Source organism: Strix uralensis, chromosome 3 (genome assembly GCF_047716275.1).
Source record: "Strix uralensis isolate ZFMK-TIS-50842 chromosome 3, bStrUra1, whole genome shotgun sequence".
Classification (NCBI taxonomy): Eukaryota; Metazoa; Chordata; class Aves; order Strigiformes; family Strigidae; genus Strix; species Strix uralensis.
Window position 1 is genome coordinate 88,640,412 of NC_133974.1, and position 16,110 is coordinate 88,656,521.

General features: G+C 42.2%; 1 protein-coding gene across 4 annotated transcripts in view; it reads left to right on the forward strand.

Annotated features, from left to right (window-relative positions):
• The window catches only part of SDCCAG8 (SHH signaling and ciliogenesis regulator SDCCAG8), a 121,079-nt gene that overhangs the window by 102,854 nt on the left and 2,115 nt on the right, over positions 1-16,110 (forward strand). For 2 of the 4 annotated variants that reach the window (XM_074863243.1, XM_074863245.1), the window contains 2 exons: positions 11,222-11,348; positions 13,205-13,287. In XM_074863243.1, the coding sequence (XP_074719344.1) occupies positions 11,222-11,348; positions 13,205-13,255 (178 nt within the window). In that variant the 3' untranslated portion in view covers positions 13,256-13,287. Of the gene's footprint in view, positions 1-11,221; positions 11,349-13,191; positions 13,288-16,110 lie in introns of those variants that run through there. The other 2 variants (XM_074863246.1, XM_074863241.1) reach the window with 2 other exon arrangements.

Below are 16,110 nucleotides of genomic sequence, written 5' to 3' on the forward strand. Positions count from 1 at the left end.
GTGGAGTCTGACCAGTGAGCCCCAGAGGGGACCTCAGGCTCTCTCGGGGAGTTTGCTGAGCTTTCAGTCTTTCAGAAACTCAGGCCGTTTTCTGCACCGTGTTAGCCTGTGAGTTCACCAGCATTGTGGGGCACATTATCAGAAGTGTGCATTTCATTCAGAAAGGTGCATTTCTCTGTGTAGGTTTTCCACTAGTGAATTTTGAATTATGGTGTATTTGTGCTGCTGCAGCAGTATCAGAGGTTACCGAGTCTAGAGAGACAAGTAATTGATTGATAGTAGGTGGATCTCTTGCTTCTCATTTTTTATATGTGTTTGTCTTCTGTATCCCTATGTGGAAGAACAAAAACCATGGTTGTATTTTTAAACAAAGAGACACAGCTTTGTTTTTTTAATTTACTACTAGTGATATGAGGCACTTAATTTTAATTGTCCGACTTATGTGAGTGAGAATGTTCAGCTTCCAAAAGCATATCAAGGCTTCTGAGCTTTCTTGTTTAAACATTTGTTTCATAGAACTGTTACTGTTGCTTACCACTGAAAGACTAGAGCATGGGGACGTAATGCGAGAAAAACCTAATTTACCTAACTAAACTAAGCAAGGCCTTTTGATGTAATCTAAGGGGGAAAGTACTCTTCTTTTCTTGTAGTTACATTGAAGATGTGTCAAGATAATGAATAACGTATTTATTTCAACTTGTAGCAGAGAAAAGAGTGAGAGTTTTGCTAGAATTTTTGACAATAATTAAAATACGGTGGAAACAGAAGGGTCTGCACATGCACATGGACAGTTGTAGACAGAATTAATTCTTCTACTGGAAGGTGCTGACAGTCTTACCATGGTGGGATGCCTGGCCTGGGTCCGGTGACTGGTGTGCCGAGCCATAACATGGGAGAGCCAGGCTGGAGCCACCTTTGTGCTCATTCTGTGTTGTGTTCCTGACAGCCCTGTGCTGCTATTCCAGAGACACTAGAGCAGCTATTCTCATCCAAAGGCTAAGCTGCTGCCACCAGAAAGGCACAACTGACCCTTCCACTGGCTGTGGTCTAGGTGTGTTGATACTCATCTCCAAACTGCCTGGTAGCAGTTGTATTCATTATCGTTTAGGGGTTAATGGTTATTCTGAAAATAACCGTAACGATATTTGCCTCTAAAGCAGGAATAAAATTCCTCTATTTCATAGCAATGATTGAGTTCAGCCTTTAGGCTTGATGCAGTAAATTCGGAGCACAATCAGACTTGTATATATATATACACATATGAAATAGCCACTCTCTTACTGTCTGTAATGTACTAATAAATTTTTAAGATGTATTTTCTGTGAAATGCTTCCCTGTTTTCCTTCAGTGCTTCTAAGCAGTTGCAGTTTTCACTAACTTCACATGCAAATTCACTGCATTTTTAATATAGTCCAAAACAAAACACCAAGTGGTCTCTGTATTCACAAGAACTGAGCTCTGTGAAGGTGGGCTGACAATACTGCTCAGATCCTCCAGCTTTTCTAATTTTTCTGGAAAACCTCTGGTTTTTCAGGATGAAACTCCATTCCTCTCAGCTCTTCTCAATGCAAACTTCTTTCTTTGTAACCCTCACCACTTTCTCTACATTTGGTCTTCCATCTTACATTCCCTGCAGCTGTTGTTTCCTTGATGCTGTGACTCTCCCTTCAGTCTTCACAGAACTGGTTTAGGGTGTACTGAGGGACCTGGGGAGACTGGAGCTGGTCCCATGCGGACCAGCCGTGATCTGAAGTGCTGTGTTGCATGACAGCAGCAGCTCCCTCTGACGTGGGAGCACGTTTGGTTGGCCAGCCAGTGCTAATGGAGAAACAGAGGCTGAAGCTTCCTCAGGTCCCTTGGGTATATCCACACATATCTGAGCACAGCTCTTCCCTACCTCTCACGCACATCCTAGGCTCCTCTGCCCACCTTGACCTGCTCCCCAGCCATTTCTCTAGATCCTCACTCAGTAAGCGCCCCCTGTTCTCATTTTTGTTTCCTAGGCAGAGTAAGTTTGGCAGATAGACTTGTGTGATAGAATTGTGTTTGAAGGGGAGCAGGTCAGACTTGGTAAGTTCACAAATGGAAGCAATCTGGTCTGTGTGGAGAGAGCAGTGGGGCCTTGTATGGAAAACATCTATCCGAATATGCTGCACAGAAGAATTACCTCTGTCACCAATTTAAAGTCATATTCCTGCTCTTGTATGTCACAAGCATAAAACTACACTCCATATAAATCTTACATCTATCATTACTTTCACTGTAATTTATGAAAACCACAATAACCCTGCATGAACCCTGAAAATAAGCAAATGTGTATCACCTGCCAGCGCTTATAGGCAAACACTTGTTTGAAATGAACTGGAAAGAAGGGTATATTTGTAGCTCTGGTGTGGAAAATAAGGGTGATGGGGTTTAAGCAAAAGAACTAATGAGTGATACCTACACAAATATTTAACGCTTTGTGTTTGATATTTTTAGAGCTTATTTTTATAGTGGTTTTTATCCCAAAGAACATTTTTGAAGGACTGTGATACATAGTTACTAAACTGGGAAGACTCCCTTGCAAGTAACCAAATCAGGACTGTACCTGCACTATTGAGCTTCCGTTTGCAAGGTCACTGGTGAGAAACATTTTACCTTTCAAACACAGGTACTAATAGCTATAAACAGAAGCTTTATGCTCTCTGTAATACAGAGCCTGCAGTCCTTGCTGGTTGCAGCTAGAGTCTGGGCTCAGTGAGGACAGCAGGACTGAACCCAAAGCTGTTCTGTTAGTCTGCAATTGTGACTGTCAGAAACAACTGAAGCAGTTGTAGCTCAGCTGCACTACCCTTTCTAGCGATAGTATTTTTTTAATTAAGACAATGTCTGACAAAGTAAATTAACAGAAGCTGATGCTTTTAGCAGTTTTTTTGCTTCAAATGCCTGATGTCAGCTTGGGCCACATGTACATTCTGCACATGCCATGGGATAGAAAAAGTGAAGCCTTCTTTTTCAATTCTCTGCTGCCTGCCCAAACACCACATGTACTGTCTGTTACATGTCGCTTCTGATGAGGTTCATGCTGGGAATTTCTTTTTAAAGGCAAAGTGTTTCTGAAGGAAAGAGTTCAGATTCGGCAGATTGCATTAAAATATTCTCAGTGTCTCTGACTCAAATATAGTGATTTTGTGTGGACAGCAGCTAGCAGTCTGTAAAGGTTCAAGTTTGGTAGTGAAAGAAGTAAGAATCAGAGTGAGCGGTTGGGGAAAATGGAGCACATTAATAAAAGCTAAACTAATGAGAAAAATTGCTGTAACTAGTAAAACAAGTGCAGGAAAAATATTTCAATAATGCACATGTGTCCCCTGTGAAATGATCCTTATAAACATGAGGTGGGCACTTTTGAAAGCTTGATAGAATGTGCATCTCTTAACATTATCAAGACTGTTTCCTGATGGAGAAATTTTGCAAAATCTGTTCTGTCCAGCACATAATAAAATCGGAGGTGAACATAATAAAAAAAAAATAATTAGTCTGACTAATGTTACAAGATTATAATGAGTATATATCTGCTGCAAGCCTTGCCTCCTTTTTTTCCCCTAAGGTATTTTACAGCCCTCTAAATTAATAGTCAGCCTAAATGGTTTGGAGACTTGTTTTATTAAACATTTTTCAGCAGTAGGCAGAAAATAGCAACCAGAACTATTTTTCTCTAGAGCAAACCTGATCCAGAGTTCATATTCTTAGCATAGATTTATTTTGAATTCCTTTAAAGGAGGAAAAGCCTCTCTTCAGCCTAGTGATTCAGACACAAATAGACATTAGTGAAGCTTTCACCCGTATCTTTTCCAGCCTGCTGTCCATTCTCTTTCATTGTTTCCTTCCTGTCCAAACCCAGGAGGGCTAAAAGTGGCCATCATATCGGCTAAGCCCAGCTGCTACACCCCCCTACTAAAGAGCAGGCTGATAATATTCTCTCTTCAGCATGTTAGACATGAGCTATTAGAAGCCCAGGAATAGATCCAGGCTCAGGTTTCCTACATGATCTATTTGTTTAACCTGTTGGGCCAGCTGTGGAAGTGAAGATATATTCTAATAGTCAGTGATGACATCTGAAACAAAGGGGAAACGGCTGTTCCTAAGTAAACTTTTAATTAAACCCTATTTGTAATTGTTATGGCATCTGAAGATGGTTATCTTCTTGGAGAAGATGTAATATAGGCACTTCTTTAAAAATATGTGGGAAAATTACAAGTGCCTTTAGTAAAAGGGAATTTAGAGGTTGCCTGTACACATTTTAAAAAAAAAATTAAGTGATAGAGAACCACCTGTGTCAAGGGTTTCATGGTGAAATGTGGGCATTTTCTTCTTAGGTGTCCAGTTCCAAACTGTGCAAGGGATATTAACCTCTAGTTACCATCTGTTAACATAAGTTGAATGAGTTTGTTCTGCCTGTAGTGCAGGCAAGTGCTTACTGTATTAAGCTAGAAGTGGTTTAGATTGCACTCCCCCTCTGCCTGAACAAATGACAGTCTGGACCTTTTATCTGGCAACAGAATTTTTATAGGGATTTCAGAGGGTGGGAAATGCCACAGAAACTTGTTTTAATGTGCCCTAAACTCTCTTCCCTGTGTCCTATTAGAAATTAGGACTTCCAGTGTGACAGAGGTGAGGATTCACTGTCCTTAGTTCCTACTCACTGTTAGGGCACCTTTCCCCCCCCCCCCCCCCATTTGTGTGGGGTTTTTCTCTAATGCTTTTGTTTCTTTCATTAACATGAGAAAGGATCATAGTGTTTCACATTTGAAGCTAGAAGGGAGAATGGAGTTCAATTAAAGGATAGATCGTATAGAAGTTCCCATTTAAAATTTGGGAGCATTTGGGGACTTCTCTGAGCTGCTCATCACTCAAGGTTGTCTCAAGGTCCTGATCTATGGCTCAAGATCTTAAGTAAATAGCAATTTAGGACACTAGTGAAACTCTGGCGGGTGATTTGCTGTTTGTCTGCATTTCTAAATTTACAGACTCTTATTTAGTTACCTCAGAATTTACTGTGTGAATTTGTCAATGCTGCAAACCACAACGAAGATGCAGGTTGCTCACACAAGAGCTAATTTTACCATCGGTTTAAACGTCCTAGTTGTCCACAGAGCTGATTCAAGATATGAAGAGGTGGTGAATATAAATTTTGCTGCCTTAATGAAAAAGGCAACATCACTTCTGCTATGAAAAGGGAAGACAGAAAAGTACCAAAGTTGAGCTGGAAAGCAGAGGGGACCCGTGCTGCTGTCCCCGCAAGAGGAGTGGGGAGTGGCAGCAGCGGGGCAGTTGCGGCTGCTGAAACAAGTTTGCTGTGAGCACCACGTACACCTTAACTCTTTACATGGCAGCAAGTCTGGCTTTCCAAGATCCTCCCATAGGCAAAGCAAGCCTGATCATTGATGTGTATATATCAGGAGGTTACCTTAGGTAGTGCCTGCTCTGTCTGTGTCAGGAACCAGCTGTGATCGCCAGAGTTTGTATTTAAAGTTGTGTGATGCTTCTTTGTTTAAGACGCTGCTGAAATTCTTTGTGATTTAAATAGGCTTGCCAAAAATTGTGATTTAGGCTGAAACTGTTCAGCAGGGTCATGGTGGGTAATTCCCTTTGGAAGAGATCAGCGAGGCCAACCAGGGGAGCAGCAATGGGGGTGGACGACAAGGTGGGAAGGAATTGCACAGAAAACTTTGCTCTGGCATTTCCTAACTCTTAACTGTTTGAGCATACAAACTTAACATCCTTCAATGGGTTGTAATACAACTGCCTGTTAAGTACCACAACTTAAACACTTCTTATCTCATGATTGAAAATTTGTAGGATGTCCTGAAAAAATGCTAAAAGCAGGTAGAAGTTTGCTGATGGAAAGTTTGCTGGGTGCTTTTTTTTCTAATTAGCTTGCTCCCTCATTTTCTAACAAGCTTGTTCTTAAATCTGCACTTGTTTTTAAAATTCACAGTGTGTTAAAAGCATTTGAGATTCGCAAATGGCCAATTACCAAATCTGGCACCGCCTTCACGTTGGGGCAGAGTCCCCTTCAGTTGTGTCTCCGCAGCGTGGCGAGGGTCTGCAACATTGCCCTCAATTTTCCCCCTTGTAACCAGAAGCAGCCTCTGATTGCTGCGTCCACCTACAGGCAACCGAGCGATGCGAGAGCGACCCTAGAAACTAGGAGCTTGGCACTCTTATCCTGACAAAGGAAATGTTTTTTAAAGGCAGTTCGCTGCACAGTAACGTATTCTTGTGATTTGGGGTTTTGGTAGTTTTGGGGGGCAGCGGGAGCCGTGCCCCAGCAGCTCCTCACCCACAGAGCTGCGGCCCTGGTGCTGGTGGCCCCCATGGGCAGCCGGCGCCCCGGGCCTTGCCGCAGGGTACCCGGAGGCAGCGACACCCGGTCTGGCGTCTGCGTCGGCCGCTGGCGCGGCTCGGCACGATGGGCTGCCCTCTGTTACCATGGCAACGGGCAGATGGGGGGCTTCGGTGGGGTCAGCGGGGAGGCGGCCGCAGCAGCACAACGGTCGAGCCGCTCAATAACAGCCCTTTCAGCTCTGACAGCTCTGCTCTGGCTGGCCAGAAGTAGTTATCAGATTACTTGTATTAAAACCTAATTAAGATGTGTGCCAGTAAATGCAGCATGGTTATTGGATTTGGTGATTTAGCTGCTGCAGGTTGCTGCAATCCAATCACGCCATTTCAGCAAATTCAGCTCCGTGGAGTAGAGTGAACAGGTTTTACATCAGTAACCTGACTACTGAAAGAGTAAATAACCTTTTAATGCCTCTGCTACGTCAAGGACTCATCCCCACTGCTGAGTGGATGGACATTGCCCACAGACCCTTGCATATTAATTTCTGTCAAATCAACTTTAAAACCCAGAGGAGGACTGACAGGTTGTATCAGTTTTTCCCTTCACTGCGGATTGCCTGCGGATTAACGGAGCTGTGAGTCCCCCAGGGCAGGGAGCTTGCAGCGAGAGCCTTGTGGGTGCCCCTGCATTAGCAATGTGCCTTTATAGAAAACAAGGAAGCTTTTGGTTTTGTCTGTAGGCCGCAGACAAGGGGACAATCTAAATGTAACATGGTGGGTGCTAGTCCAGCTTTGTTGGATGGTGTTGGATGCAATGGAAGTTTATCCTGCTGGGTGGGATTCACCTTGGTGCTAGAACTTTGCTTTGTTTGATGTTTCACCTAATTTTGGCAGGTTCTTGCAGTGGTTGTCTACCCATAGCTGTCAAAATGTAACAAAACTTATATATCCCTTTCCGTGTCATTTCTGGACAGGCTAGGGTATAGCCTAGTCTCAGATCCAGATTTTACTGCTCTACGGTGTGAGAGATCTAGTGTTCTGCAGGTTGTAGCTGCACAAAGTAGCAAGGTAGCTTGGAGCCATCCTAACATAAAGCTGCACACGAGCTCCAAGCGCTGAGAATCAGAGCAAAACATTTACCTTGAAGCATTCATTACCGCTTGTGATGCCTCAGTTTTGCTCTCCTTTTGTGGAACCACTTGTCTCATGAAACTGCCGCTTTTCTGCCTCCATATAGAAACAGGATTTTTTGTTTAAGTAGTTAATGGAAAATTCTTTGAAGGACATTATTATTACCGCTAAATAGGAGCTTACTCCTTAGTACCAGGTTGTCCTGTAAGTAGTCCAAACGTAACGTGGTTCAAGAGCTTCATGTCTTCACCTTGTGCCTTGAAGTAACGTGACAAAGTGTGGAGTCAGTTCCTGTCCTTCAGCACTCCCAGGCCGAGGAGGAGCAGCCGCCCGACATCCCAACTGGACAGATCTTGCCACTTTGGTGGAAAAATGGTTTCATTTGGAATGGAGGGCGAGGATATGGTGGTCACTCAGATGCTCAGGACGCAGTACACGTTTGCCTGGTAGTTGGTGTTGCCAAAGTGAACGTGGCGACCGTGCAACCTCACTCACTCATATTAGCAAAATGTGCAGAAGGTTCTGTCACCCAGTTGTAAAATTGATGGCAGGCATCGATGTGCAGTTGTAACATATGGGAAGTACAGTGAATGTGGGTGGAGCTGTTCATTTCTCATCTTGAATCATTTACGAGATCAGCAGGCAGGCCAGATACAATGCATATGGGAATGTGTGGCTGTGCTGCACATGTCACACGTAATAGCAGAGACTGTGAGAGGGCCCAGAGCCTGTCCTCGGGAGCTAAATGCACTGGAGCACGCTGGTAGTCCCAGTGTGTGGACCAAGGGCCAGCTTGGCAGCAGTTTTGGGAGAGCAGACTGGTAGACAGGATTTGAGAATTCACAGACCAAGATCTGCACTGACTAGAACTACTCCCTCTTTATCCATCATGACCCAGAATTGCAGAAGGGAATGTTACTAAGCCTGTACTCAAGCACTGGAGATAGATACAGAAGATAAAAGTAAAGTTGTGGCCTGCTGGTCAAAAACCCATCCCAGTGCCTGTGTCATCTTTCTCCCTCTGCTCAAGGGGACAGTCTAAATGTAATACAATGGGTGGTGAAGTTACAAAACAGAAAAGCATAATTGAGTAGTATTGCCATAATTAAAGAGTTTTCTATTTACAGTAGTTGATCTGAATCACCCTTTGCATGATCTGAAAGGATATAGAGCTTTACAATAGAGTGCTTGTATCCAGTAATGTTTTTGAAATTTGCATGGGCTGCCTGTGAGTATCTAGTAGAAAGTGTTGTTTTGACGTAAAATTCACATGAGCTGGAAATGACTTCTCTCTGGGTGCCAGAACTGGAGGAAGTTCCTCGCACTGAAGTGGTGGCTCTTCAGCTGGAGCCTCCTCCCTGCGAGAGGAGAGGCGCGCCTGGGAAGGGCCTCTCTCTCCTCAGAGCTGCTTCGCTCTTGCAGCTGGAACGGGCCCTGCCGCAGCGATGGGCACCGCTCTTCGTGTTGCTGCAGAGATGTGGGTCAAGGAATTTATATACTTCCCTATGTCTTTAGCCGCCAGTAATAATAATTTTGTGCAAGTGGGTCTCTCAAAGGTCATATGATTGTACTTAAAACAGACTAGCAGAATGGGAAGATTATTAATTGAATGTAGAAATCAGCAGAAACTTAAATTCTAAGGGCCTGAAACCAGACTGTAGTTGGTAGTTGTAGAGTCAGGCTCTCGTGATTGAGGAGGATTTCATAGCTTCAAGGCTTTAAATAGGTAGGGCAGCACTGGAGTTCTTCCCTTGGCTGCTGAAGACAGCACTTCCCAGTTACACCTTCCTACCAGTCCTGCTATAAAGTAATAAGTACTCCAGAAATAAAGGACTGGAAGATGTCTTTATTAGAAATGAAGAAGTGCAGTAAGGTCACATATCCTCATCAGGTTAAAGGAAATCAATGGCAAAGAACTCAGTGCTCCAGTCTGAAACTATGATGTTGCCTCCAGCAAAACACCACCCTTGTTCCTGCACTCCCTGGGACCAAGATGTTCATGGAAAAGCTACTATCTTTAAAAACAAAACAAGAAACAGTACAAGGGTGGTTTTGTGTAGGGGGAGTTTTCTGAAGTTTAACACCCCTGAAATCACCTTTAGTAAAGAAATGAAGCATAAACAGCCCCTATACCAACATGGTATAGTTTAGAAGGTATAGGGGGAGTGAAAATAGATCCATAGTGCCTTAAGTTTATATTTAGTAGACTATCCTGTCCTATCAAAGTGGTGATTTTGTTTGCTTCATTGGATGTTTACAACCAGCTGTCACTGTTTGCAGCTAGCTGAGTTTAGTTTTGATCTGATCCCCAGGAGGTGGTCCTGCAGCTCCTCAAATCCCCTTTTGAGGAAACATTACAGAGTCACAGGACACTTAGGAAATATGGGTGTTCAGTGTTTGCTACATGATTGTTGCAGTTTGATTTCAAGGAAGTTGGCTGACAGATACAGATCAGTAAATACTGATTTTGACGTAGATTTTGGCAATTCTGTTTTAGCTAGATTTTCCTAGCTTTTTATCAAAAAATTTGGGGGTGTTTAATAATGCAGTTATTTGAACAATCCCAATTAAGAATGTGGATATTCCGAGTGATTAGCTTAGCTGCATTATGACAGCCGTACAAGTCAAAACTACCACATGGAGCTGAAAGTAGAAAGATTGAGAAAATCACATGTTGAGCCAGAAATAGTTTGAAAAAACAAGTGCAAAGTTTAGATCCAGAACTAACCTTGACAAAAACAGAGCTGGTTCATGCTCCCTAACTGCATAGTGTTTAGATGCGTAGGTTTTTCTCTAGAGTACTGCTATTTAAAGACAAGAGGCTTCCAAGATATCTGAAAGGACTTCTAATTAAAGACATTTCTATTTAAAGAGTGAAATGCATTTAATGTAAAAACACAATTTCCAGCTTCCTGGGACACGTTTATGTCCCACACTACAGGTCCTAAGCACACTTTTTAAATTTTTCATGGCCGGAGTAATAAACAGTCACTGGGGACATAACAAGCTGTACTGGCTGTTGTGATTAAAGAAGTAAAGGTGCGGTCACCCTATCTACAGCAGTGTTTTCCTTTCTCAGGCACTTGTTTCTCAAGTGTAAGCAAAAGGCTACTGTGTATTCCTTCTGATACTTGCCAGCTTGTTCCCTCTGTTCTGCAGCCCCTGATGAGAGGACCTGTGGAGTGATGGGCTCTTTGCATCCTTTCCCAGGAATCCCTGTTACACTGTTAAAGAATCTACACTGATGTGCTTAATCAACCCTAAGCTTACTTGAAATAAATGTTCTGTAACAAGTTTTGGACATTGTCTAGGTTGCAAAGAGCAGTGGACGGAAAACAAAAGTTGTTGTCACTTTAGGTCCAGTTTGTCCAGGGGCTGGGGTATTTGGATTCATAATCTGGACTAGTGCATGTTTCAGGAAGACAGTTATTGAAGCAGCTACAGAGTGTGCAGCTTGCTTAGCTACAGGTGTCAGAACGCGGCCCTGCAGTCTTTAGTGATGACACTTAATGGCAAAGCAAATTTGCTGTTGTGTCGTGATAAAGCTTCTAAATTAGAAGTGCAAACCTTTAAAAGTGCTCGTTTTAAAGTGTGAAGATAAAATATATTGACTGCCCACTCTAGGAGTAATGCTTTATTCTCAGCCCAACCACCAGACTGAGCTCTGTCATCTGGGAGCTGCACCCGCCAGTGCAAACATCAAAGTTTCTACCATGAACTTCAACTTCAGATGCTCTGCAACCCTTTTATCTATTTTTTCCAGGTTACAGCAGCTTGACAAGCACTGCCAGGCCACTGCCCAGCAGTTAGTGGAGTTGCTCAACAAACAGAATCAGCTCTTCAAAGAGAAGCAGCTGCTTACAGAAGAGGTGCAGTTTCTGCGAACACAGGTATTGTGCCAAAAGAAAAGAAAGTCTGAGGGGAATATTCTGCAGCTTTAGCAGAGAAATCTGCCAGCAGTCTCATTTCAGCTGTTGGATTTTGTTGCTGTTGTTGCTTTAAATAAGGCATTACCTTATAAAAAATAAAAAATAAAAATCCATGCAATTGGAAGGAGACTGGTAGCTGGGCCTGAATCTCATTTATACCTAAACTAAATGAAGAAAGTGTTTTGAAGCGACAATAAAACAGCAGAAGTTGTTCTTGGTGACAGTTCCTAGCTTTCTTATCAGAAGATTTTGTGTTCCTTTTTCAGAGAAAAGGGAAATCTGTTCTTTTAACAGCATTAACGTTTAAACAGTAGCTTGATGTTGATAATTTCTTTGAGCTTTTTACTGACATTTGTCAGACTTAAGCCCACTTTGTGATTCCCCCCCCCCCCCCCCCCCCTTTATTTTTAAAAGTCATTTAGCTTTCCTGGTGCTCCATGACCACTCAGCCAAGTGTGAGATGGTGAATGTGAACCAGTCTGCCTGAGCACGAATCACTGCACTGTATCTGTAGCAGGACTGACTGTTGCTTTTTTTTTTGGCCACTGTTCTTCAGTCAGTCGGTGCTTTGGAAATAAGGGAGAGGGCTGCATGGTCTTTGTCCTTCAAACTTGTTTCAGAAAAAGGAGAAGTAACAAGCATAGAATGAGGTTTTCAGTAAAGCTATCAAACAATCAAACTCTTGTTTTGTGACCAAGTAAATGAACTTTTTCAACCATAGCATGATGTTTTCTAACTTGCAAACTAGTGAGTTTGCCCAGGGTAACTGGAATTCTGTTAACAAGATAACAAAAGACATGCAGAGTAGGAAATGTAGGCCAGTAGCACACCTAGCAGTAAACAGAACTTTAAAATATTTAAATCATAATGGTTTTCATAGGCTTTTTAGCTGTAGAATTTAGTAAATGTTTAACCTAGGAGAATAAAATCCGTACTTTGTTATGCCTTTAATCATGTCAGTGTGTTTGGTTTTACAGGATTTCCTGTTGTAGTAGCAAACTTGGTAGCTCAAGATAGTGTAAGGGTATCAGCATGCAGTACCTACTGGCACATATCAGGGCAACCATAGTGCTCTCTCTAAAAGATAGTTTAAGAAGGTGGTTGTTCAGAAAAGAAAGTTAAAATTTCTGTTTTAAGGGAAGCAGTCTTGGTAACAACTTTACATGGTCCACAGGGATTTTGTTATTGATAATCTATTTTATCTGGAAGCGAGTATGCTTTTATGAAGTTGGGCAGAAGTACAAAAATGATACAAAAGAGGAAAAAATCATTCAGATATTATACTGCTATCAAGACTTCACTGGCAAAAGCTTCCTCCTTTATGTTCATTACAAGTTAATTGTGCTCCAGAGGATACTTTTTAACTTGAGAACACTCAGAAGAGAAGAATGATATAAAAAAATTATTACAAAATGCATCCTAAAAATCTATTTGCTGCTATTTAAAGCAACGATGGTTCTCTGGGAATTGGAATTCAGCCCAAAAGAGCTGCCTGGAATATCAGACAATTGGTTTAAGAAAACTAAAGAAAAGTTCGCCATAAATGGGAGATTTTAACTACAGAAAGATGTATGTAGTTAGTGTAGAAATATATATTTTTTTAAAAAATCAACTGCAGAATTAGTGTTGATCAAAGGTAAAAGTGACATCATATTCCACATTTTACTGTATTGTTCAACAGTTTTCCTTTATAATCAGTTGGGGGTGCAGGGGGAAGAAACCAATTGTACCCAATCTTTGAAAAATGATGTAAAACACACTATGTGTTATTGTATCTTGGAACGTAAGCCACTAGTAACTGCAGTTGCATATTTCAGGAAAAAAAATGGGATGCAGATCTCAAACAGGACACAGATGGAATCAAGTAAAAACCTGGATGGATAAAGAGAAATGAGCAGAAGTAGGTATTTTTTCTGTATCCTATATATAGAGAGAGGGGAGGGAGAGGAAAGAAGGAATAAAACTATTTGCAGATGTGGGTTGAATCTGGCAAACACTTCAAGACAAAAGGGAGAAGAAAGTGTTTGAAACATTTTTGGGTTTGAAGTTGTTGGAGCTTTTTGTGTTTGTTTTTTTTTAAGCACTTAAAAATTTAGGACAAGCATTTGACAGCAAAGACAGGTTTACGTGACAGAATTAAAAAAAAAAAAACTTAAAAGATTTAAATTGGAGGGAAGGGGGGGACATGTAACTCTTAGCAAGGTGGGAGCTTCTAGAAAAACCCAGATTTTACCATAGGTACTTTTTGGTCTGGATAATCACTGGGTGACTATCCAAATCTTTTGATTTGGAATTGGTTAGTTTTGTCTCTTCCAGTAATATTTTCCTTCTGAGGTAGCAGAATCCTCTCTAGTTCTTCACACAGGCTACAGTGTGTTCTGTAATAAATCATAAAACTTCGTGTCATGTTGAAGGAAACATAAATAATTGTATTTGGAGCAGTGCTGTTGGAGTTACAGTACTGCTACATAGTTATAGCTGTGCCTATTACCTTGTAAGAGTTACTTTTGGGAGGTTTAACTTTAAAAGTCACAGATTTTAAAATTGCATCTTTTGATCTAGCTGACCTAGAGGGGGAAAAAAAAAAAAAAAAGCACTGACAAACATATAAACTTAAAAACTTGGGTTACTTCCACTGCAATTTTTGTTTCTAATGTTAGTGTTTGCTGGGGGAGGGGAAGGAAGAAAGAAAGAAAAAAAAAAAAAGATGTCTTTAAATCCATCTACATTCTGGTGTGTTGAGAGACTGTTTTTCATGGAAAACTCATTTGACACTGTAAGGAAAATTCTGGCTTTTACAGTGAATGAAAAAAAAAAGGCATCATAAAAGAAACACCTGATCCTGCTGTGTGCTGAATTCCCTTACAGGCAACATGAGTTAAAAGGCTTTTAGTTTCCTTGTTGAAGGAGTAACCAGGATGAGTACCACAGTTTTCAGAAACATCTTCTCATTCTCAGCAGTGAATTACATGCTTTTAAAATCATAATGTTAAATCTCCTATTACTGAAAGAAGCTCAGTATTATTTCAGAATAACCACCTGCCTACAACATGATGAAGATGTTCATACTATAATTTTCATTTTCACAGAGCTAAAAAGGACCGGTATGATAACGTGGCCTGACCTTACAGCAGGGACTGTGTATCAGGCCATTACACTAATATTTAATAGCTGGCACTAATATTTAATCCATGTAAAGGTAGTCAAAAGTTTAATTATGGGATTTACACCTCTGGTTTTGAGTTTCTACCTTTGAAAGTCTTTCTTACATTGCAACTCACTACAAGTCAAGAGGATAAGAGATATTTAGCTCCCCTCCTATATAGTTACTAAACACAAATGTGCATAGTATAGCAAACCAACATCTAAACTGAGATTTCTAGAGACCTCAGCGCTGCCCACCCAGTACGAGTGTGCTCTGAAAGCTGGGATGTTCCTCACTTGCAGGCTCTGCCTTGGTGTCCATCAGTTTGACAGAAGTGTTTGTCCTGGTCAGTAATCCCCTCGCAGACCGGGGCTGCCGGAGGGGGTTGCTGGCCAGCTGAGCCAGCCAGAGCACAGACTGAGGGGCTCGGTCCCTGGGGATTACCTCCAGCTATGGCCGGTGTCCTGCGCTGCTGCTCTGCCTTCCCCCCTGAAGATCCCCTCCTGCAAGCCAGCCCTTCCCCAGCAGCTCCCTGTGCTCTCTGGAGGGCTGAGCTGCTGAAACTTTCTCCCTCATTACGGGTGCCCTGTTTTTCACAGTGAGCATATCTGTGAACAGACCGCCCTTCTTCTAAACAGAAGTTAAAATATACTCACCTGTGACTATATTCCTGTTCTCGTCCCTCTAGTCGCTCAGTGGGAGGTACTGTCAGAATTACAGCTGTTGCTGAGCCGTGGTTTTCTTACATCAGTAATTTTCAGTGAGGTCCCAGCAACGAATGCAGTGCGTGATGTGCTCCCAGGTGCCCCATTTGCTTTTTTTTCCACTGTATGTTACAGAAGGGGAGCTTTGTGTCCAGAAAACATGTAGCTCGTCCATCTCCAATGTCAGAAGTGATTCAGGCTGACCCTTACATGGCCCTCAACTGTTTTTCAGGAGACCTGAAGACTGCATAGGTTATTGGGGAAAGAGCTTTTTTCTTTTTTTTTTTTTTTTTTGTAGTCTAAACGCACAAAAGTAGTGCCTCTGCCAGGTGTTTGTAACAGCCAGAGGTTGGTGGTTGTTTTTTTGTTTCGTTTTGGTTTTTTTTTAAGCAGGTGAAAGGAAAGTCTTCAGTACTCCTTGGATGGAGCTTAGTTAGAGACTATGAGTTGTACTATGACCAGAGTGGATACAGGTAGACCTCTGCTTGCTGTCTGACTGCCTTGTTATGACACTTCAAGGGCTGCATCACCTAATATTTAGCTCTGCAGAGTTTGTGAATCTGCAGCTGTAGGAGGCCCGTACCTCCTCTGCAGTGTCTGGCCAGTGGGCAGAGCTGGGGAGCAGCTCAGGAGCTAAGCCTGACCCTCCTGAGAGCTCCACCTTGGGTTTTGCAGCTCTGGAAATGAGGATTGAGGCATCTAAGCACCCCAGTGCTTTCTAACCAGACAAGGAGGTAGCAGCTCCTCTCCCCTCTGTTACAAGTATAGTTAACAGCAATGAAACCCATTCAGATGTCCATGGTCCTGCTCCTACAGAAACTTCCAACCTGTACACCTAAGAATACCTGACCACCCAGTTAAAACAGGTGCCAGT